This window comes from Populus trichocarpa, chromosome 13 (genome assembly GCF_000002775.5).
Source record: "Populus trichocarpa isolate Nisqually-1 chromosome 13, P.trichocarpa_v4.1, whole genome shotgun sequence".
NCBI classification, from domain to species: domain Eukaryota; kingdom Viridiplantae; phylum Streptophyta; class Magnoliopsida; order Malpighiales; family Salicaceae; genus Populus; species Populus trichocarpa.
In genome coordinates, this window is record NC_037297.2 from 6,378,062 (window position 1) to 6,402,642 (window position 24,581).

Consider the following 24,581-nt stretch of genomic DNA (forward strand, 5'->3'; position numbering starts at 1 on the left):
TTAGTTTGAATCAAACTTAGAAAAACTGACGAGATTAGAAAGCACCAACACCATAGCTATTATAAGGCAAACCAAACACCAAGCAGCTTACCTTAGGTAGGGCGTATTAGGGGTGCTAATACCTTCCCTTTACGCAACCAGTCCCTTGCCTTAGAATCTCTGAAAGACCAGTTAGGTTTCCTAGTGACCATAATACTAGGTGGCGACTCCATTATTCAACAAAACCAAAAAGACCGCGAAATCAATCGAGGATCGTCGTGACGCCGCGCTCCGCTCGCGAGGGTGCGACAGGATGGCGACTCCACTGGGGACCGTTGGACTAAGCTTGGTAATTGTTTTTTTTATTATGCTATGTGTCGTTGTTTTTTACTATGAATGATAATTTGTTTAAAAGCTTTAGCATGCATCTTTACATTCTGTTATACATGATGTAGTCATTCATCACTTTATTATTATTTTCTTTTTGGAGAGCACACACATTAAATTTTAAGTTAAGTGGGGGACTAGCAGCTTGCCTTATGACTTGAGTCAAGGTTTAAGTTTGTGTAAACCCCAACTCTTTGCTGAGTGTTTAGACTGATAGTGATTGGTACATGTACCATCCCACTATCTACTGAACCCCCATATTGCCTTTACGAGGGTGATCACTAGGACAGCAAGAGACCCTCTTTAGAACCAAGTAGTAAACCAACCCTATGTCTCACATAAAGAAACTAGAACCTATCCTTAGGATGTATGCTCCATAATATCTTTTTGCATCCAAACAAGCCTAAGCTCAAAGCATCTTGAATCTCAAGACCTTCATTCAAAAGCTAGCCAAGAGAGAGATGTTCCAGAATTGGGAGACCCAAGAAGCTCCATTGGTGTTCAAAATTTAATCAACAATGCTTGTGTGATCATGATATTGTGTTGTTTGCCTTTTTCAACTTTTTAAACCGAGGTTTCAAATGTCAATGGGATTTTATCCTTGTTTTTTTAGCCAAACTTTTCCCTTTAATAAGATCATGCATTTTCAAAAGTTCATCTTGGTGTTTTTACACATCACTTTCCTTTTTCAAAGCGAATCTTCCATAACTACACCTGCACTTTACACTTAGAATGAATGGCCGGACTTTAAAGAATACATATTAGTTGTAAAAGAGGAAGAATGTTGGAAAATAACATTAGGGGATTCACAAAAATTAATAACACGAACAAGCTTGAAAACCCGCTAGAGAGGAGCTTGAAACCATAGATGTAGGCGATGAAGAAATCAAGAGAGAGTTGAAGATATAGACTTTGATCACCCCTAAAAAAAAAGAGTTGACTGCACTACTCCAAGATTATGTAGATTTTTTTTCCTGGTCCTACAAGGATATGCTTGGTTTGTATAAGGTACCACTAGTAGAAGGATGCAAATCGGTTAAGCAAAGGTTGAGAAGGACCAATCTGAATGTCTTGATCAAGGTAAAGACATAAATTGAAAAGCAGTGGAATGCTGACTTTCTAGAAATAGTCAAGTATCCGCAATGTGTGTCCAACATAATGATAGTACCCGAAGAGGAAGTTAAAATTAGAGTTTGTGTGGACTTTAGGGACTTAAACCGGACTAACCCTAAAGACAATTTTCCTCTATCACTCCTAGATATGCTGGTTGACAATGCAACTCGTAACCCCATATATTCCTTTATGGACCGGTTTTCGGGCTACAATAAGATAAAATGGCGCAAGAGGATAAGGAGAAGAAACCTTTGTAACACTATGGGGAACCTTTTGCTACAAGGTCATGTCATTTAGGTTAAAGAATGTCGGGGCCACCTACCAAAGGGCCATGATGGCTCTATTTCACGACATGATGCAAAAAGAGATTAAAGTATACGTGGATAACATGTTTGCTAAATCTAGAGAGAGAGAGAATCATGTCCAAATATTGAAGGAATTATTTGAAAGACTAAGGAAGTACAAGTTGAGGCTTAACCATGCAAGGTGTTCATTCGGGGTGAAATCTAGGAAGTTGTTGGGATTTATGATGAGTGAAAAAGGGATAGAAGTGGACCCTGGTTAAGTAAAGACTATTTAATCTATGCCAACTCCCAAGACTGAGAAGGATGTAAGGAGGTTCTTGGGAAGGTTGAATTACATTGCTCCGTTTATATCTCAATTAACCACGACTTATGACCTCATCTTTAATTGTTAAGGAAGAAGAATCTCGGAATTTGGAATAAGAGTGTGAAGAAGCTTTCGCGAAAATCAAGCAGTACCTACTCCACCCCTATCTATCAAGCTGAATTGCAAAATGGCAAGTTCTACTAGCTAAGTACGACATAGTATATATGACAAGAAAAGCCATGAAAGTCATTGCCGATCACCTAGCTGACCATGCTGTGGAAGATTATGAGCCGTTAAAATTTCATTTTTCTGATGAAGATGTGCTTTTAGTCAAGGAAGGGAAATTACATCGGTGGATTATGTACTTTGATGGTGTTGTGGTAACAGAGTGGGGGCAGTGCTAATCTCTCCTAATAAGAAACAATATCCGATTTTAGTTAAGTCGCAGTTTGGGTGCAATAACAACATAGGAATATGAAGCTTGCATTCTCGTTTTAGAGGTAGCATTGGAGCTGAATATCAGAAAGATAGATATGTATGGAGACTCGATTTTGGTTATTTGCCAAGTGAAAGGAAAATGGCAAACCAAGGACGAGAAGTTGAGACCTTACCAATAATACCTGTCTAAATTGGCTAGAGAATTTGAGGAAATAAAGTTCACCCATCTAGGAAGGGAAGGAAACCATTTTGCTGATGCTTTGGTCACGCTAACTTCTATGACTAGAATAGACTTTGGGCACAAGGTGCGGCCGGTACACATTGATACCAGAAATAACCCAGCTCATTGTTGCTCAGTTGAAAGAGAAATAGATGGAAACCCTTGGTACTATGATATCAAGAATTTCATCCAAAACCAGAAATATCCCATGGGGGCATCCAAAATCAATAAGAAGACTTTGAGGAGGTTGGTGATGGATTTCTATCTTGATGGGGAAACTTTGTATAAGAAATCATCTGACGAAACATTGTTGAGATTTGGATGTCGTGGAGGCAAAAGGTGGTAAAAAAATTTTGGAAAGAGATTTGATCTGTCGATATGGTCCACTAGAAAATATGATAACTAATAATGCCCAGAACTTCAATAGCAAGATGATAATAGAACTCTGTGCTAAATGGAAAGTCAAGCATTCCAATTCCTCGCTTTATAGGCCAAAGATGAATGGTTCGGTAGAAGCTTCTAAGGAAAATGTCAAAGAAGATTATTTCGAATATGGTAGTCACCTACAAGGATTGGCATGAGATGTTGCCATTTGCCCTTCATGCGTACCGCACCGCAATCCAAACTTCAACAGGAGCCACACCGTACACTTTGGTATATGGAATGGAGGCGGTGATGCCTTTAGAAGTGGAAACCCCCTCATTAAGAGTATTGGTAGAATTTGAGTTTAGAAGAGGTGGGATGGGTAAACGTTAGATATGAATAGTTGAATCTGATCAGTAAAAAGAGGATAGCTGCAATCTATCATCATCACGGATAACCAAATCATATGATAAGAAGGTCCCACCTCGAGGATTCCATGAAGGAGATTTTGTACTGAAGAAAATATAGCCTTTACCAGGAGAAGATCAGAGTAAATGGACGCAAAACAATATGGGCCTTTACATGGTAAAGAAAGCGTTATCGGGAGGAGATTTATTGTTATCTAGAATGGATTGAGAAGATCTAGTTAGACCTGTGAATGCTGACTCTATAAAGAAATACTATGCTTTCGGATCCATAAAATAAAGTTCGGCCATGAATTCTCTCTGTAAAAAACCTTTTCTTCATAAAGCGCATGATCTCATAGCATTCAAAATCTTTTACTAAAAAAACTGTTTTTACACATGACTAATAAGATGACTCCATCCATTCTCAAAATTGGAGGGATCCCAAACCAAATTTAAACTTGATAGGTTTTGTACACCACACTAGGGGGCAAAAAGTGCACATAGGGGTCTATTAGTGAACCAAAGCCCAAAGAGGTATCATTATAGAATTGTTGAAACACCTTTTATGAGAGTTGCTTAAAACAAAATATGATGATTGCATTAAAAGTTTCAGTTTTCATGAATAAAACCAGATCCTTGGAGTTTTCCTCTGAAAATAATTTCTTAAAAAATGGAAAAAGACGATTAAAACATCTGCAAAAGTATAATAAAAGACTATTCAATGGAGCAAGAAAGGGCCCCATAAGAAACTAGAGATCTCTTCACCAAGCATAAAAAGGATAGGACATATAGCGCATGGAGCATATTCCAGCTCAAGAGGATAGGTCGGGCAAACAAATGGAAACAGGAGCTCGAAGAAGGCTACAACGAAAAGGGGGACCTAGGTTTCCAAAAATAGGTAAACAAAAACATGCATGCTATATTATCATAACACTAACCTGTCAGGAAAGGTGTGACGAAAGCCAAATAGTTCCAAGTTTTGGGACTCGCTGAGATACGGAATCTCAAGTCAACGAAACTACGGAAAAGAATATGAATTGTGAACCAGCACTGCTTCATTCCTCGAGGTAAGATAATTTCTTTTGAAATTCAAAACGGGTAGGTCACCCATCATAATGAGACCATTATTTTTTCTGGGTAGGTCACCCATTAGAATGAGACCATTCTCCATTTTTTTTACCTGGGTAGGTCACCCATTATAATGAGGCCATTCATCCCCCTGGGTAGGTCACCCATAAGAATGAGACCACTCTTCCCCTTTTCCACCTGGGTAGGTCACCCATCACAATGAGACCATCATTTTTTCTGGGTAGGTCACCCATTAGAATGAGACCATTCTCCATTTTTTTTTTTTTTTTTTTTTTACCTGGGTAGGTCACCCATTATAATGAGGCCATTCTTCCCCCTGGGTAGGTCACCCATAAGAATGAGACCACTCTTTCCCTTTTCCACTTGGGTAGGTCACCCATCACAATGAGACCATTTTTTCTGGGTAGGTCACCCATTAGAATGAGACCATTCTCCATCTTTTTTTACCTGGGTAGGTCACCCATTATAATGAGGCCACTCTTCCCCCTGGGTAGGTCACCCATAAGAATGAGACCACTCTTCTCCCCTTTCCACTTGGGTAGGTCACCCATTAGAATGAGACCATTCTCCATCTTTCTTTTACTTGGGTAGGTCACCCATTATAATGAGGCCATTCTTCCCCTGGGTAGGTCACCCATAAGAATGAGACTACTCTTCCCTTCTCTCCACTTGGGTAGGTCACTCATCATAATGAGACCATCTTGCATTTGGGTAGGTCACCCATTAGAATGAGACCATTCTCCACCTTTTTTTTTTTTACTTGGGTAGGTCACCCATTATAATGAGGTCATTCTTCCCCTGGGTAGGTCACCCATAAGAATGAGACCACTCTTCCCTTCTCTCCACTTGGGTAGGTCACCCGTCAGAATGAGACCATCTTGCAATTGGGTAGGTCACCCGTCATAATGAGACCATCTTTCATTTTGGGGTAGGTCACCCGTCATAATAAGACCACACATACATTTTTGTATTGGTTTTAGTTAAAGGAGATTGCCAGATGGGATCTCAGGTTAACCCAACCACACACAGAGTTTAGCTTTGGTTAAAGGGAACCGCCAGATGGGATTTTAGGTTGAACGAGTTACACACCGACTTTGCTTCGGGTTAAAGGAGATCGCCAGATGGGATCTTAGGTTAACCCACTCAAAAGGGCAGGTCGTCCGTGAAAAAAGACCAGCGTGAGTATATGGGTAGGTCGCCCCTGAAAATAGACCATGTTTGAGTGTGTGTGGGCAGGTCGCCCGTAAAAATAAACCAATTTTTTTTAAAAAAAAAAAAAAAAGCAGGTCACCCATGATAACGACACCATTTTGTTTTAAAAATTGAAGTCCTTGGATGAGTGGATCACTTAGCAAGCAAGAAAGACCTTTTTTTTGTTCTTTTTCTTTACAAGCTTACTATGCAAAACATTGAGGCGTTTTGCTTCGTAAGCATTGTAAAGAGGGGGCATCTGTTGCTACCCAATTTTTGACCCATGTTTTAATAATTTTTCAAAAATAAAAAATAAAAAAATAGAAATAGAAATAAAAAATAAGGGTTTACATGTGGCGATAACATAGAGCATCATGGCTAATATCAAGGAAGCAATATGTCAAGGAGATAATTATTGAATCATATATAATTACTGCAATATAAAATAATATATATATATATATATATATGATTTGATTCGTGCTGGTTATGGAAAATAATCACTGCAATATAAGATACCATATATATATGATTTGTTGGTGCTGGTTATAGAAGACAATCTCTGCAATAATTATTGCAATATTTCCTTAAATATCACGTGTAGAGATTTTCTATATAAGTGAACATCCAGCCATATATACAGTGGGGGAGAAAAATTGAAAAGGAGAGCAATTTTTGTTAAGAGAAAATTAGGGTAACAAAAAAAAGACCTAAACCTAAAGCTATTTCTCCCTTCTCCGCCGACTCTCCCCAAAGACCAGCCGCTCAAGTCCCCCTAGTTTTTTTTTTTCCAATCTTTTCCCGATCTTCTCCTCTATCAGCCAAGATATTCCCCCTCACTCTCTTCAACCACAGTCGGCTACCCTATTTTCCTGTCATCTTCCCTCTCTCAGCAGTCTCTCCCCGTTGTCTGCCTCTCAATCTCTAAAATCAGAGCCACCCCCCCCCTTTAGCCGCCTTAGAGCATCCAGCCAAAACCAAAGAGAAGCCGCCGCTTCCCCCCCTTCTCTTGACAGAACAGAACCCCTTCACTCTCTTATCTCCATCGTCAGATCCCTCCCCACAGACAGCCGGCTCATCCTTCTCCTTCCCACGTTTCCCACTCACAGCCCCGTGTCTTGACCTCATTAGAATCTCCCTCTCTCGGCCAAGACCCTCAGCCGCTCCTCTTCAGTCCCTATCTTGGGCCAGCTCGTCAAGGCTGAAAGCAAACGGGTAGAGGGGTCCCCATTTCCCTCTCAACTGCAGACCTCGGCTTGCTTCATCGCCGACCAAAGAAGAAAGAGGGGTCGGAATCTATCCGTTCCAGCGGGTTTCTGAGGGCAGTCACTCCCTGATCTGCTTGCCCCTCTCTCGTCCTTCCCTCCTCTTTGTCGCCAGCCATCTGAAGCAGAGGAGAAGAAGGTGAAACAAAAAAACGATCTGTAGTGAAACAAATCTAAAAGGAAAGAAGACCGAGAACATGTGTGCTTGCTGCGTTCCTTTTGTTTTGCAGGTCACCGCCGGCGAGAAAGAGAAGAAGGGAGGAAGCCAAGCCAGATCCCCCGTCCCCTGTTATTTCTTGTGGCGGCCGCGCGTGGAGAAGACGCGCTGCCCTGTTCCTGCAACTCCAGAATGCCTTCCTTGCAATTCCAGGACTGTTTTGGGTTTATTTGTAAATAATTAAATTGTTTAGTGTTTTGTTTGGTTTATTTTGAGTTCATATATTTTGTAAACATGTAATTATGGGTGTGAGTAAACATGGTAAAAAGTGAGGGATGTGTGTGTTTTAAATATGTTATTGAATTATAAAATCAAAAAGAAAAAAATGAATTTAATGTTTTAATTGGTATATAGTCAAGTATCTGAAGGACAAATAAAATCATGTTGTATTTCTCGTGAAAATGTAAGAACACGTTTCTACATATATTCTGGGATTTAATAGCTGATTTATTAAAGCCTTAAGAATTTGACTAATATGACTTTAATTGTGATTAAATGTAATGTTTGTGTTTTTGATAAAGAAAAATATAAAAAAAATGTTTTTGTGTGTTGCATACGACCAATACCCTAACATCTTTTTGAATTTCCTCTTAAAAAAACAAAAACAAATATTTGAAGTTTTGAAAATGTTGTTTTCAGCATGGATTTTTTAAACACAAAAATTATTTTCTTGCATTTTTAGGATTTTACAACATGTTTGTAAAACTCCAAAGGGTGTTGGCCAATATTTCAAAAGATATAAAAATCTTATTTTGGGGGGAATTTATCTATTATTCACCGCTAATGTTTGGATAAAGAAATCCTTAAAGGACGAATATCCAAAATATTATTAGGGAATAATTTATTATTATTCACTGTTAATATTTGGATAAAGAAACCCTAAGTGGTAAATATCCAAAATAATTTTCTAGGAATAATAAGTCATCACACATCCTTGAAAGAAGCCTCAATTATAATTGAGGACATTTCAACTTTTGACTCCACGGTTTACGAGCCGTGAAAGTATGAAATACTAAGGCAAAAGGAGGTTTTTAAAGCGCTCTGAATTTCCTTAGATTTCTAAATCTTCATCCTCCCTACTTGCGATTTACGAGTCGTAAACTCTTGAAATACTAATGGGAAAGATGAGCTTTTAAAGCACATGGAATCTCCTTGGATTTCTACCTTAATAAATTTAGTTTGAATCAAACTTAGAAAAACTGACGAGATTAGAAAGCACCAACACCATAGCTATTATAAGGCAAACCAAACACCAAGCAGCTTACCTTAGGTAGGGCGTATTAGGGGTGCTAATACCTTCCCTTTACGCAACCAGTCCCTTGCCTTAGAATCTCTGAAAGACCAGGTAGGTTTCCTAGTGACCATAATACTAGGTGGCGACTCCATTATTCAACAAAACCAAAAAGACCGCGAAATCAATCGAGGATCGTCGTGACGCCGCGCTCCGCTCGCGAGGGTGCGACAAGAAGTTTAAAATGATCATAAGAATGGTTTAAAATATTGTATAGATGAAATTCCTTAATGTTCTGATAAACTTTAACTTGAGACTTAAATAATGACATTTATTTGTTACAAGTAATTCACATGCTCGTTAAGAATAGCTAATAGTTGCTACCTTGATTTAGATCTAGGAAATATGGACTGGCATGATGTATAATCTAACTTTTAGGGTTGTAATTATAGATATTTTACTTTATTATGTAACTAATTACCCGAAACTTGTAAAACTAAAGTTGTAAATGTATGTTATGCATGACATTGCATTTTGTGTAGAAATAATACAACTAATTTAACTTGTATATTGTTAATGTAAATTTTATTATAATCATCACGATGGTTTAGTAATATTATTGATAAAGTGAAGATTAATAGTTTTTAGTGGTATTGTGGATTAATTATACAGAGATCCAGGATGATTGGATCAGGAATAGGAATAGATTGATGGGTTTCGCATGAACATGCGGTTATCAAGTTTCTTTTTTTATTTTATTTTGTTTGATTGATGTTGACACTTGAAATGCCTAAAATACAAAGGAAACTCTGCCAAAATTTTGATAAAAATATTGTTAATTTGGCGTAATACCCAAGATAGATACTGATCAAAACTTAAGAGTAAGGTCCTGGTATATCCGGTCGACCAATTGAGTTTCCAAATAAAGTAGTTAAATGTTTTTTTAAGCAATGAAGAAAAATTACATTGTTTGTGGATTTATTATAAAAGAATTTGTACCTAAATGTTGGGGATGTTACAAAATAGGCTACCTAGCCATCTCTTTCAATAAGGACAAGCAACCTAGCCACGAAGAATCCTAACAGTTTTGTGTGAGGCAAACAAATCTCATGAGAATGTAAAAAGTCTCTTATTGGTAAGACAAACAACTCTCAAGTAAAAAAAACCTCTCACTAAAATCAAACCTTTCAGATCTTTGTATATTTAATACATAAAAACTTGTAGACTACTAATGGATCAACGTATTTTATACATGATTTGTTTGCTCAATAAGCCCATGATTGAAAGGGGGAAAGGCAGGGTGATAACCTAACATACCTGGGCTTGGCTACGCATTGACTCCAAGTATATGTGAGTTTGGCGTGCTGTTAAACCCAATACGTCTAAACTCAGCAACATGCTAAAGCCCAAATAGATATAGAGCTGATAATCTTTTTATGCCTCTTATTGGGCTATAAAACTTCATTTGTTTATTCTTATCATCATTAACATAAAATATTGAGGTAAAAAATGTTCATCTTTCAACACCTCTAAGTGTATAAAAATCTTTTAAAGACCTACCATATTTTCATTAGTAATAATGATGTGTAAGAGATATTTATCTCTCATTAATGATGTGTAAGAGATGTTTATCCCTTGTTAAATACTATTAGAGCAAAATAACACCTCAACCCCTCCTTTTCATAAAAAAATAAGACTCATGGGCTATAAATACCTCGTGAACCCTTTAGACGCAAAGTGGACAATCTCTTTATTCTCAATATTTTTTAGCATATATATTTTTAGAGTTTTTTCTCTTTAAAATATCATTGTATTTTTTCTCTCTAAAAAACAACACTTAAGCTCCTAAATTGCATTGATATTTTGGACATCATCACTATAAAATGAGACAACATTAACAACTAGCACCCTTCTCCTGTGTATACTGAAGATGCACCAAACAACTAAAAGCTTTATTTTCTGTCATGAAAAATCCATATTAATCAAAATCCTAATTAATCTTTCTGAGTTTTAATCTACATGTCATTTTCAGCGCTTATATGGCACAAGTTTCTGTTTTGGGAAATGAAATGAAAACTACTCCATTTCGGTAAATAAGAAATTATGAAATTTCAATATACCCTTATTTCTAATTGGTCGACGTAACTGCTTGAATTAGAAAAGAAAATTATATAAAAACAAAAGGTGGAAAATCTAAATTAATAAGAAAGAAGGCAGACTATTCTCTTTTCTTTTGGAATCTCGTGGGACAATTTAGCCATATAAAGAGGGAGATTGAGCTCTATTTTTATTTTATTTTATTTTTTACACCAGAAGAGGAAGAACACGAACTCTTTTTTAAGTTACAGAATCAGCTCAAAGCTTCTAAGATTATAACTGGATCTATATTATTTGCCAAGTGTAACGCTAGAAATTGAAATGACAAACCTATAAACAAGTGATCTAAAAAAGCAGCTCAAGAGAGTTGGCTTCTAATGTTCTACAGAACGCAAGCGAACTGGTATACCAAAATGTTTTAGAAAAAAAAAAGGGGGGGGCTTCCCGTGTATTTTTATAGAGTAAGGTGTAGCACTTTATTTTGGATTTGCATTGGCTTGTTAACACCCGCCGCCGCCAGCCGCAACCCCCCCCCGCGGGAAATTCTCGATCTTAGAGCCATGATTACAAAAAAAGGTGTTCGATCAATTGGTCACTAATATACCCAGAAGTCTGATATGAGCTCAGTAAAGTCAATCTGAAACCGGCACCTGCGCAAGTATATGTACGAAAAAAGAATCTGAAACCAAATTAGAGAGAGGCCAGGAGAACCAGCATAGGAATACAAAAACCGAACATGGATGATTCAAGTGATTTAAACTTGGAATTTCCCTCGTGGAGCTTCACGAATAAATCTTTGTTCCACTAAGGATCCCAATAGGAAGAAGAAATATATTCGTGAATCTTTTGGAGCTTCAAAACCCATTCGCTCCTTCCACTTCTACACATACTGCATTAGAAACCCTGTCATCAAATTCCTGCATCGTCTCTTCAACTGCCCATTCCTCATCAAAACCTCTAGAGAGTCGAACTACATGCATTCTAAAACATTCATCTGTCAAATTTAAACATATCTCAAGTTGCACACCAAGTCCACAACAAATAACCAATAATCGAAGTAAATAATGAAAAGCAGTTATAACCTCGAGGGAGAAAGTATAATCAGAGAGGAGAGACGACGACGAAACCAGATAATATATCGGCATGTTTTATGACATCATTGGAAGTTACTAAGTCCATATCATCTCCCTTAAAACTGTCCAAGGCTCATGCACCGAGACAAGAACAGTGTACCTTATAGAGACCAGAGCGATGGATGCTCCTTATTCCCTCTCCTTTATTCCAGTGACACAACAGTAGCCCCTCAGATGAAGCTTTCATATACACTTCATCCATGTTTCATGGTAGAGCTGAATCCCAATTCAGGCACCAGTGAAATATCTTCTTTTATATTCAAATGAGAATTCTGCATTCTATTCTATCTAGTTTATAAAAACACAAGTACAAAAACATAAGCAAGACAGTAAAAATAGAGCAGAAAAAAGATTCTGGAAAAGCTCGCATTACCAAGTATGTTAACATGAGACCTAGACTGTTAAATATTCCAACTGCTACTAAATGGTCCTCCTTTCCGGTTTAGGAAAACATGACAGCTCAAACAGCAGAATTTCCTCTCTAAACAATTTTCTCAAGCTCTACGCTTCAAAATATTTGTTCAAACCACAACACACTTCAAACTCACAAATGAGTCAAAAAAGTTACTATACAAGAACAATATCTTCCATCTATACATCTATTAACCCAAATTTGCATAAATTCAGGATTATAGATAAAAACAAAAAATGCCAACCCCCAAAACAACAAAGAAAAAGAAAAAAAAAAACAGAGATAAAGGAATGACAAAGAAATCCATGGGAAAAAGGTAAGAGGGGCTTAAAAAGCAAAGAAACAAAGAACATCCGCTGCAAGCTAAGTGAATAGAAAAGACCTATTATCATTAAGAGTATCATGGCTAAATATTTACAAGACCAGCTAACATGAAAATGCAACAGTTAAAATAAGTTAAGCAGTATTGCATCACAATAATGTCAGGAAAAAATGATATAATTTCTTACAACAAAGCCATCTCAGTCACCGACAAGCTCAAAGAATAAGAAATAGCTAACCTCTTCAATGCCTTTTATGCATAAAACATACAACCTATGAACTGAAGGAATGGCTACCCAGTCCGGCGTTAACCCCCACATCCTAACACATCTTCGAGGCTCTACTACTCACCGTCTCTTTTTAAGAGAATTATTATGCATCTCAAGCAAATTATCAAGGTTTGTCAGTAACCAATCTTCCTCCTTCTGGACATATAACCTTTCATGTATTGGATCCACATATATGCTCATGTTACCATACCCATATATCTGGTGACCATCATGCATCCTGCCAGGTTTTGGCTTAAAGAGCAAGCTGTGATGTTGTGCATGGGCCTCAACAACTTCTTTCAAAGTCATCTCAACTGCACCGCCACCAAAACCACCCATTTGCGTTGTGCTACCCATGCCAGCAGCAGTTTGATATTGAGAATGCATTGCAGCTCTTTGCTGGGCCTCAAACTGCCTCTGCTCCTGTGCCCTAATATAACTGAGGTTCTCCCTCAGACCAGGCTGGACCACTTCCATACCTTCAATAGCCCGATCAATCATGTTGAGTCCAAGAGTAAACTGATAACGAATATTTTCATGTGCCTGAAGCTCTTGTGGAAGAAGTCCCTTCCAACCAATGTACCATTTATGAACCTCTTGTAAGTTAGGATTTGAACAGAGCCAGTGATACAAAACCTGCAGCCATTTCGAAAAGAAAAACCTCTCCATCAAGTCAACCATGAGATGAATTGGAATAGCTGAAGCCCATGACATAACCCAATAGAACTGATCAAGCTTCTGATTAGCTGGGTTTATTTGGAACTCCTGCAATGCAACCTGCAACTTGGGAACTATAAATCTGCGCATAAGATTTTCCCAACTGGCTGCATCAAACACAGTTTTCCAAGGTGATAAGATGGTGTAAGCAGATGCGTCACTAGGGTGCCACGCATCAAGAACCATACTTAACTTCATTCGTATCATCTGGTACAAGCCCTCCAATTTCAATCCCAACTGCAGCAGCCATGGATGTACCCAAACATGAATGGGAACGGTTTCCCGACGTGGGTCCCATGAGTCCACAGCACTAGATAATTTTGGCATAACTATATTATCCAAGATGCTCTGAACAACTGCTGCAGGCAACAAATTCTCCCAAGACTCCAAAAATCTAAGCATGGGTTCAGGGTCCCTAGGCTCCCAAGTATTAATCCCAGATATTCTTACAGCAGGCAAAACTACTTCTGTTACTAACTGTGCATAAGGTGCAACTTCATCCCATATATCACTACTTTCCTCACCTTGCAGCACATTCTTCCATAATTCTACTACTTCCAATCCATGCAATGGATTTCTAAGAGGATCCCAGCCCTGAAATACTCTGATAAACAAAGGTAAAGCATATGAACAAGCAACGCAAGACAAGTTGCAAAGCTTATAATCTTCTGCAAATTTCCGCTTTATGTCTGTGAAATACTTTGCTAGTGAATCCAAGGTCAAAGTTCCTGAAGACTTCTGTTCCTCAATATGGCTCAGCACACCCATGATCTCCTCCACATTATCCAATTGCTTCTTCTGGCGTGCTGCCTCTGTTTCCAACTTCTCCTTCTCCTGCTGCAAGCTCATAGCAGTCTCCCTTTCATTCCTCAGATCTCTGTCAATCTTCTGTATATCAAGCTCTGCCAAATCCACGATCAACCTCACATTATGCTGAAGCTCTGGCATCGCAACATCATTCTCCTTCGCCTTCTCTTCTGCATTAAGATTCTCCAGATTTGTCAGCACCCTCACCTGCGGCCCTCGCATGTCAATCACCTTCTGAAAAACCTCAAAACCTTGTTCTTCCTTCTTTGCCAACAATTCATCTGCTGTTATATACTTCTCCTGCTTCTGCTTCTTCTTACCCTTCAACCATAGCTTCTCCTTCATTCTCCCCACCATCTGACCCTGGCTTTGGCTCACAGCTTCCTTCTCCTCAAATTGAGGCAACTTAGCTGATGTTTCTTTAAAATCATTGAACCCCATTCCCATATTTTTTGGCCTCATCTTTGCTTCAATTGGGGCTACAATTCCTTGCTGGTTCTTCCCCAATCCACCTCCCTTATAACCCATTTTCTCTAACAACTTCATCCCAATTCCTTTTACTGTATGCTTCTCAAACACCCCAACATCCCCATCTTTCACTTCCTTGTTTTTCCCCACTCCTTTTGCTTTCTTCTCCATTCTCTCCTGCTCTCTCCTTTCTGCCCCCTCCTTTATCCTTCTCCCAAACTCTGTTGGCAAAAAGTTATCTTCAGCCTCGTCACGACCATCATCCTCAAAATCCTCACTCTTTTTAACCCCATTAAAATCACCAAGCCCTGAATTAAACCCTAACCCAGTATTAAAACCAGACCCTATTCCAGGTCTGTTGTCATCAGCAGCAGCAAACATAACATCACTGTTCTTGTCTCTCAAATTCTTATCAATTTCTTGGTTAGGCATAACAGTACCTGCAAACAAACAAACAACTTTCATAAGCACATAATTTTCACCAACAAGCATTACAAGTCATTAAATTATCAGTAAGACATCTATCTCTACATTACCTGTGGAGACAAAATTGACAGGCTTAGTGAGATCAGCTTTTCGGGAGTCTTTTCTCCTCTTTCGCGAAGAGGAAACGTAATCATCATCGGAGTCATAATCCGCAAAGATACCATAAAGAACATCATCTTTGGATTGCTTTCGTTTTTCTTTCTGTTTTTTAAAGTAGAACTCTCCATTTATATATCGGCCGTCTTCGAAGTCATTCTCCATCCCAAATCTTTCCATTTCCTCCTGGTAATCATCCATCTTTGATTTTATGACTCTGTGAAACCAAATCTATCAGAGATTAAAATTCGAATGAGGAATGAAGAATTGCTTACCGATGAAATAATCTCTAGGGTTTTGCTCCAAATCAAATTTGCTAATGCTATAGAGATAACAATAAGCTTACCTTATACTGGAAATCGTAGCAATAGAAAACAGCAAACCCTAACGACCGATACTGTACTACAAAATCTTATAGGAACTCGGAATTTTTTTTAATGTTTATGATGATGATGGTCTACGATAGAAATCAGGAAGAGGTTCAGAACATGGACTTTTAAGGGCTTTGTTGAGCCCGGGATTATAATGGACCTAGGAGTTAGAGGCGCAGGCTTAAGTCCATTTTAATATGGTAAATTAAAAATTAACATTAAAAAAAAAATTCTCCTAGCTAATATTCATTGGAATGATGTAATTATGAAATTGCCTTTCAACTACGAAAACTTTGAATTAGATACCAAGATGGTTTTTTTTTATCATGATTCAATTATTATTTTTAAATTATATAGGTATAGAATAGTTTTTTTATTTTATATATCACAGTAAAAAGAATTTGTTATCCATGAAATTAAAGAATTAAAACTTGTAACGCACGCGCCGGTAAATAAATTACCGTCACACCTTTTAGGCAACACATATAGCCAACAATGCTCTGATTTTTTTAATTGATAAAACAAATTTAACTTACAACAAGCACACAAATCTAGTTTGTATTAATATGGAAAGTTTTGTCATATTAACAGTATTCATGGGTGATTTTTTTTTTGTTTAGATTTGAGATAAATCATGAAAAAAAACTCATTAAATTTTCTTTTAATGTATCAAATTGAGACAAAGGATGTGTTTTAAAATTGTTCAAAAAAAATTATTTTAAATTAATTAATGTATAAATTGTTCATGAGTACTCTTAACTTCAAAGGAAAAAAAAAAACTCAACATGAGACTTAAAAAAGATTTGAAATAATATTAATAATATATTTGCAACTATTAACAAAAATCTAAACAAGTTCAATGTTTCATTGTGGAGGCAAACACAAAACATTATGCATTGAAATATTATATTGATATGTTTGTTCTTCTAAAACAAAATCATTAAACTAGTTATTGGAAATAATACAATTTTTTTCTTTAAGGTCCATTAATCATTGTCATATTGATCGGGAATAGCTTGGTTTTTCGCATTTTTAAAAGTCGAGTTAAATGATTAAATTATCCTTAAAAGCAAAATTTATTTAAAAAGCAACTAGGGGCTTTTATGAATTTTTACTTTTTAATGCATAGTAAAATGACTAAATTACCCTTAAAAGTAAGATTTTTTGAATTGGCATCCAAAGGATTTTTTGTATTTTTATCCTGGTTTTTTAGTTATAATGAAGTGGACTGGGGCAATTTGATATTTTAATTAATATAAAATATTATTTAAAAACCAAAAATATTGCATGACCAGAAAGTGGAAGACGTATGCACTCTTTGAGTAGTGTGTGAGGTGTTAAGAGCATCTCGATGTCCTTTTCCTAGTGGTCAAACACATGTATATAGTAACATAATGGTTGAGCTATGGTGGAATTTTTTTCTTCTTCCTCCTCTTTTCTCTCTCTTCACCTTGGGTTTTGCATCTACTCTTCCAAAAATTAAATGTATCATGTCAGTTTGTATTTGTATCAATCTTGGTTCTTGTTCTTTTGATTGTTATTTATTTTGTTTTTTTAATTTTAGATGATTGAGAATTTTGCTTCATAATTTTTTTGTGTTTGCCTTTTATGGGGTAATCTAGGTCTCACGAATCAGGTAACTAGTTTCAAAGATTAGCTCAACTTGACTTTAGTTTTTTTTTAGATTATTTTTTAAAAAAGTGTTTATTTTTAATCTTATCCTTCAGTATTAGGTTATTAGGCTTTAAGCTTCGTGATTTCTTTTTATTTTTCTTTCTATGAGTTGTGAATTTGGGATGCTGACTTAAGTCAGGTTTTTTAGTTCTTTTTTAAAATTGATTTTTTCTTCAGTTCATCCTTCAGCGTTTGATTTGTTGGTAATTAAGCTTTGAATTCTTTTCATTTTTTTCTTTACAAGGTTATCTCGTTCTCATTCAATTTTTTCTTTATTATCAAATAAGATTGTTGAGACCTTTTACAAATATTTAGAGGGTATATTTTCGTAATACTAGCAAATATTTATTTTTTTTATTAGTCATTGTCATTTTTTTATCGTTTTCTTTTTTTATAATCATATTATTAAATTAACTCAGGTCCTAAATTTTTCTTCAACTTCAAAAATGATATCATCGTTTAGGCATCCTTTTTTAATGTTAGAAAAAATATAATCGGACCTACAGTTTAGTGCTGGCCACCGATTTGGTTTTGTACCTAAATAAGAATAAGAGTGAAGTTGTTTTAGGGTTCATTTGTGATTATGCTCAAAACTAGTGTTGTTTCTCTGGACAAAAAATATGACTCAATCAACAAATCACATCTAACTTGAGCATATTAACAAATAGAAGAGGAGAGGAACTCATTTTTCTTCTCTTCACAAAGTATTATTCCAAGTAAAATGTTTTTTTTTGTTTTTTTTTAATTTCATTCTTTAACATTGAATTTATTGAGAATTGAGCTTCATAATTTATTTTGATTTGCTTTCTATGGAGTTATCCAAGTCTCATGATTTGGATCACGAGTTTTGAAAGTTAACTCGGTTGACTCATGTTTTGTATCATTTTTTTAACTGATTCTTTTTCAATTGTCACCATTTCATCATTGGGTTCATTGGGAATAAGTTTCATAATTTATTTCGGTATGTTTTCTATGAAATTATCTCTGTCTCATAACTCGAGTCACGAGTTTGGTGGTTAACCACGGTTGACTTGATTTTTCTTTATATGTCAATTCCCCGCATCATAAGGTATTGTTCGTTGGAACAATACCTTTTTTTATTTTTTTTATTTTTTATTTTTTTTTTAATTTCATCCTTTAACATTGAATTTGATGGTGATTGAGCTTCATAATTTATTTTGATTTGCTTTATATGGGGTTATTTTAGTCTCATGATCCGGGTCACATGTTTTGTGGGTTAACTCGGTTGACTCAAGTTTTTTTGTTCTTTTTTTAATTGATTTTTTTAATTTTATCTTTTAGCGTTGGGTTGGTTAGAAATTAGACTTCATAATTTGTTTCAATATGCTTTCTATAAAGTTATTCTAGTCTTATAACCCGGGTTAGGGGTTTAATGGGTTACCCAAGTTGACTTGGATTATTTTTTTGTTTTTCTTTTTAATTGATTATTTTTCTTAATTTCATCATTCAACATTGGATTGATTAGGAATTGAGTTTCATAATTTATTTTGATTTGCTTTCTATGAGATTATCTTGGTGACTTAGGTTTGTCAAGTTAACCTAAATTGACTCCTTTTATTTTTTTGTCCTTTCTTTTAATTGATTTATTTTTAATTTTATCCTTAAATATTGGGTTGATTGAGAATTGAGCTTCATAATATTTTTTCATTTACTTTTTTTAGGTTATCACGATCTCATTATTCGAGTCATGAATTTGGTATGTTAACCTAGGTTGAGCCGGATCGATCTAGTATATTGTCGTCTCAATATTTTTTCTAAAAAAACATGTTGTCTTGAAATTTTATTGTGTCAAACTATGCTTTTTCTAGTTGTCCAAGTAGCCTTTGGACTTACCAAGTCGATCAGGTCAATCTTTACATATTTATTTTTGTATCTATTAGAATTAGCAATGATTGAACATTTTTTTTTACATTTAAAAAAAATTAATTTAACTTGTCATGTAGCGCGAGAAAATAATCTAGTATTTATCTAAACTTAAAAGAAAAGGATAAAACACAGCTTATGAGTTATCACCATGATACAGCAGTGTAGAGGCGATGCAAATTTGGCCATCCATTCCATAAGTCACATTTTAAAGAAAAACTTTGATTGTTTACCAATACTGAGATGCTGCTGAAAATTGGTTTCAATTAAACCCATCACCCACGACCATAATCTACATGGAAGCAATCAAGAAAATGAATGTTATGTTGATTCATTCATGACTGCAAAAAACTCAAATACTAGCAACCTCAATGATTTAAGGATAAAATAGAACTAACGAGGGATCCATGCAAAATATAGAAGCAATTTCCAGAAGCAAAGGTTAGAATGAATTATAAAACCAATAATCTAAATGTCTCTTTGGTCATAAGATAAGATTGGAACAACATAGATATTATATTCCCAAAACTGCTAGTATTGAGTACAATATAAATTGGTTAGCATGGTTTTATGGTTTTACTGCTCCTAAGCCCCCCTGATAGAATTTCCTTTTTAATGTTTTTGTTGTTTGAAAACATGAGTCCAATTATCAAAAAATCAATAAACATTTCTTTTTAATATCACATTATACTCGTAATCATAAAAAAAAAATGTGGTTTCAGAAAGAAACAAAGTGATGGAGAATATGGTAATTACAATATTATTATACCATCCAACAACCACAGTTCCCTTTAATAGCCTATCCTGCAAAGCCTTTGTTGTATCTCAGTTGATATCGTGACAATTAAAGAATGGTTTGTAATTTGAAAAATATAGGGAAAATGAGAGATTTAAAGTCACCACCTAGAAATTTGAGGGAAATAAGAATTCCAAAATTGACATTGATTCTAGAGATTTAGGCACTGAATTAGTTATACTTAAGAAAATAAAGACACTACCCTTAACACATCCTTTCGGACAAAGAGTTACCATTCCTTGTGTTTTCCTAAATTTATTCATGTGCTATTTATTAAGAGCTTGTTCACAATTTAAATGAGAATTGGGTTCTGAACCCACTTTGTCTTTCAGAACGTTCATGAAATTTAAGCCTGTGCAAGATCATGTCGACCCAGCCCGACTCACAGTGAAAAAAAATAAAAAAATATTTATAAACAAAAAAAATATATATTTGCATATAATGACAAAAAAAAGTATATTTTTTTTTATAGACAATAAAAATAAATGATGTCACAACACAAAAATTCATAATTAACAAAATCATGGTATATACATTTTTTTTTGTTTTTTTATGTAAGTCCAATGGGCTATTTTATTAGGACTAAGTTTTTAATAGGTTTGATAAACTTGTTATCGTGTCCAAAAACATGCAAATAAAAATAAAGATTTTTTTATACAAATGCTAAAAACACAAATATTTTTATGATGTTAAAACACATAAAATGATTTTTTTATGCTAAACATAATATTTAACAAAAATTAAATTATGCAAAAGATAAATTTTTATGCTTCTTCTTTTCCTTTTTTATGGTTGGCATTGATGCAAGTTTTTGAGAGAGAAAAGTTATGATATATTTTTTGTTTGTTTATTTATGTTATTTATTTCAACACATGCTAAAAATTAAAATCATGCATCTCTCTCTCTCTCTCTCACACACACACACACACTCATCTCCTTTACTAAATAACTCACACAACCTGCAATCATATATGTACAATTATCACAATTCCATAACAATCATAAAAAACACAAAATCATCCAAAATTTGAAGAACCCTTTCTAAAAAAAGGTTGGAATGGTCAGAGGAGATGTCGTTGTGCACTGAAGCTTCAAGAACAATAGCAGAACAATTATGGCACATGGTTTCAATGAGTCACTGCCACATTGGCACGTGAAATCACGAGTTGCCATTCATGGGAGGTCACCTAGTGGATTCGAATCGTCGTCTCCTCTTTTTTTCTCTCTAAGTCGGCAATAAGTGCCACGACTAGTTACAAAAGAAAACAAAATCACACAAGCACAATTAGTTTTTTTTTTTATCTCCTCTTCTCCCTAAATTTGTTTCTCTTAGTTTCATCCTCTCTATTATTGGTTAATGGATATTATGGTGGTGTTATTGTTCCCAACAATCAAAGCTAGAAAAGATGGCATGGTAAGGATTGAGCAATCATGGGTTTGTTGGAACTAAACTTGGTCGTAAGAAGGGTGGCTGTAAGGTCAACATATTACTTGTGAAAAGGAAGCGATGAGTTGTCGCTGCTAAGGGATTAATTGATGGTGGTTGTTGGTTTTAGGTTAAACATGTTGTGATAAACACTAAAAAGAACACTTAAGTCTAAGTCTTCACTTGCTATGTATCTTAGACATCTTCATTGATTTCTTTATGAAATCCTTTATGTTTGTTAATGTGATCTTCATATAGACATGTTTAAGACTTATTCTCAATCGCATGTATTTTTATTTTTATTTTTCATTTTATTGTTATCATCAAAATATATAAAAAACATAAATATGTGACTTAAAGGTCAACAATCCCCCTTTTTTTATGATGATAATAAATTGATAACTTAGATATGAAACAGTGTCTCCCTCTATCTTTTGCAATGCAATATATAGGAAACATTAATCAATTTTGCATTATCTAAGTAAATGTCAAAAGATTGTATCATATATGCATCATAATAGATTTCTTCTCCTAAATGTATGGATCTATTATTGAAACATATTTCTCTTTTTTGCAATGAAATTCATCAAACTTTATTTTCATATCTATTTCCTCCCCTTTTGGCATCAATAAAAAAAAATACCTGGTCGTTAATAATAAGAGAAAATAATCAATAATGAAAATCATAAAAGGAACAAAACATCCATGACACGATCTCTAAAAGAAAATATAATATTCATTACAACCATAAAGGAATAAAAGCATAAAAACATAAAAAGCGTAAAACAAAATACAAATGCTTTTGGTACAATCATCTGGGATGCTGGATATCGAAAGAGTAAATTGGTCATCATGCTCTTAATATCTTGCAAATCGCTGACTATATGGTCTTGTGTGTCTTGAAAATGACTTCCATTCGTCTTAATACATTGTAATCGATCTTCCATCCTTGATTGCCAAGAGCTTTAAGAAGCTGCTTCAGACGATGAAGCAAGCGATGATGATTTAAACATAGCTTTAATTTCATCACCACTATTTGTTTTCCCATTTGGTCTTAGATATCCAAAAACCATTTTTATTTAGAACATATCCCATCTTAGTAACAGATCTATTGTCTATCTCCATGTTTTTAGAATATGGTATCTTTTCCATACCCATCAACAATATCTCAAAATGGTTAAAGATGGAAGTTAGACACTAACCACAGGGAAAAGACTTATGTTTCTAGTCATGAGCCATTATCATGTTCCTCATCATAATATATGGTAGGTTTATAGGATGATCTCGTATCATGCAATCTATCTAGCACATGTTTGTGAATCTAACTTCATTATAATGCCCCTTTTTGGACAGAATATTGTGTGTAATGCTTCTATGCAACACTCTAGGTTGAAGCATTAAGTCCTGACTTTTACCCTTTACACCCGGTGCAAAGTCATGCTTACCAATATGTATGATCACATCCTCATCATACATAAAACCATTAATTGTTGGTATAACTTTGACTTCAAATACTATAGGTCCTTCATTAGATATACCTAATATCTTAGCTAAAGTTACACAGTCAAATTCGATATGTTTATTTTTCATATTAATCCTATGCTCCATATTTATTCTCATGTTTGCAAAAAACATCTAAACAAGCTTTACTTAAGTGGGGGTTTTCATGTGAAATAAAGTGCTCCAAGTTTTTGATAAAAAAAAAAATTGTCCCTAATTATGGTGCAAAGTCTAAAACTGAAGAAAAATGTCAACAAAAAAAGAATGAGATAGAGCTTCGAGAATTGAGATTAAGATGAGATCAATTAATGTCAAAATCAAGGCAGCAAGCTTAGAAGATCTCCATAAAGAAAGTGATTATATGTTTTAACACCCTTAAACACCATTCGAGCCTTATATATATCTCATTTTTTTCATAATCAGGTTTTCTAGCCCACATTACATGTTTTTAAAAGCTCTTTTTAATAATAATAAAAAAATAGTTTGTTTACGTTGATAAGTGTTAGCCTCTAAAGAGAGAAGAAAATGATTGTCAAGCAAAAATCATGACTTATTTATGGGCTGCATATCATCCTTTATGACATTGATTCATGAGTTTTCACTAATAAATGGACAAAATCAACACAACAAAAAGCAAGATGCTTTCCTTTTTAAAAAAAGTCAAAACTCTCCTTTGAAAACCAATTTGTTTCCTTACAACATAGCTTCATATTTATTGAAAAATCCATTCATGCCATTTCTAAAAAAATAGTCAGAAATTTAGGGATAACCTTTTCTCCATAAACCTATTTTCTCTTATTCCAACAAAAAATATCCAAAGTTGCATCTTAGCCTTTGAATGACATGTTTTGGGTTTTTTTACCAAAGAAACCTAAATGTCTATTTGTTAAAAATACTTTTAAATTTGTATCCCAATGATTTCATTTCAAAATTTAGATTTATATGAGCACAATCATTAGAATTTGCAGTTTGGTCTCGAAAACAAACAAAGAAAGATGATTTCATGAAAAATGTTTTACAATAAAATTCTCATTGATTGAATTTGTAAAATTCTTGGAAAAAATAGTGATGATGATGCAAGTATGCATGCCTTATGATGGTTACTGGAAGGATAAATACAACAAGATTAGTTGGGGATATTTTAGTTTAAAGAAACTTATGGCAACAACTATAGCTAGATGATGATTTGAAGAACTCCATCAGAAGTTGAAAGTAGTAGAGGCGGCAACTTCTTTATAGTGATGTTGAAAAATAAACAGTAATGAGAAGATACTCTCGTACTACACTTGGAGGGCAATGTCAAAAAGGAGTCAATATGGCCAAGATAATATGATGAATAGACCATACTTAATTAGTGAACAAATGACAAACTCATAAATAGCATTGGAGGAATTTTTTGTCACTTAAACAATTCAAGTAAGTTAGTATCTAGTTATTGATACTTATAAAATTGAAAGTCTTAAAAGGTGCAAATGACATTGAAAAAAAAGATTGGGCTTTCAAAATATGCAAAATTTATTTCCCTCTCAACCCTAGAAGGTATTATCTAAAAACAAAATCTAAATCAACCACTACTATCGAAAAGAAACTCAAGTCTCATGTTGAAGTTCTTGAC

The 24,581-nt window shown here is 34.9% G+C and overlaps 1 protein-coding gene across 2 annotated transcripts; it reads right to left on the reverse strand.

The window, feature by feature from the left end:
• Positions 1 to 12,519: 12,519 nt before the first annotated feature.
• On the reverse strand, positions 12,520 to 15,828 carry LOC7493893 (septin and tuftelin-interacting protein 1 homolog 1). 2 transcript variants are annotated; one of them, XM_024583655.2, is made up of 3 exons: positions 15,662 to 15,828; positions 15,270 to 15,532; positions 12,520 to 15,173 (listed from the first exon to the last, which is right to left on the reverse strand). In XM_024583655.2, exons 2-3 carry the CDS (start codon positions 15,514 to 15,516, stop codon positions 12,820 to 12,822), a joined length of 2,601 nt encoding a protein of 866 aa, XP_024439423.1. In that variant the 5' UTR covers positions 15,517 to 15,532; positions 15,662 to 15,828; the 3' UTR covers positions 12,520 to 12,819. The 2 variants fall into 2 exon arrangements, with proteins under 2 accessions (XP_024439423.1, XP_024439424.1); XM_024583656.2 differs by having other exon boundaries at positions 15,270 to 15,546; positions 15,662 to 15,802.
• Between the last annotated feature and the right edge of the window lie 8,753 nt (positions 15,829 to 24,581).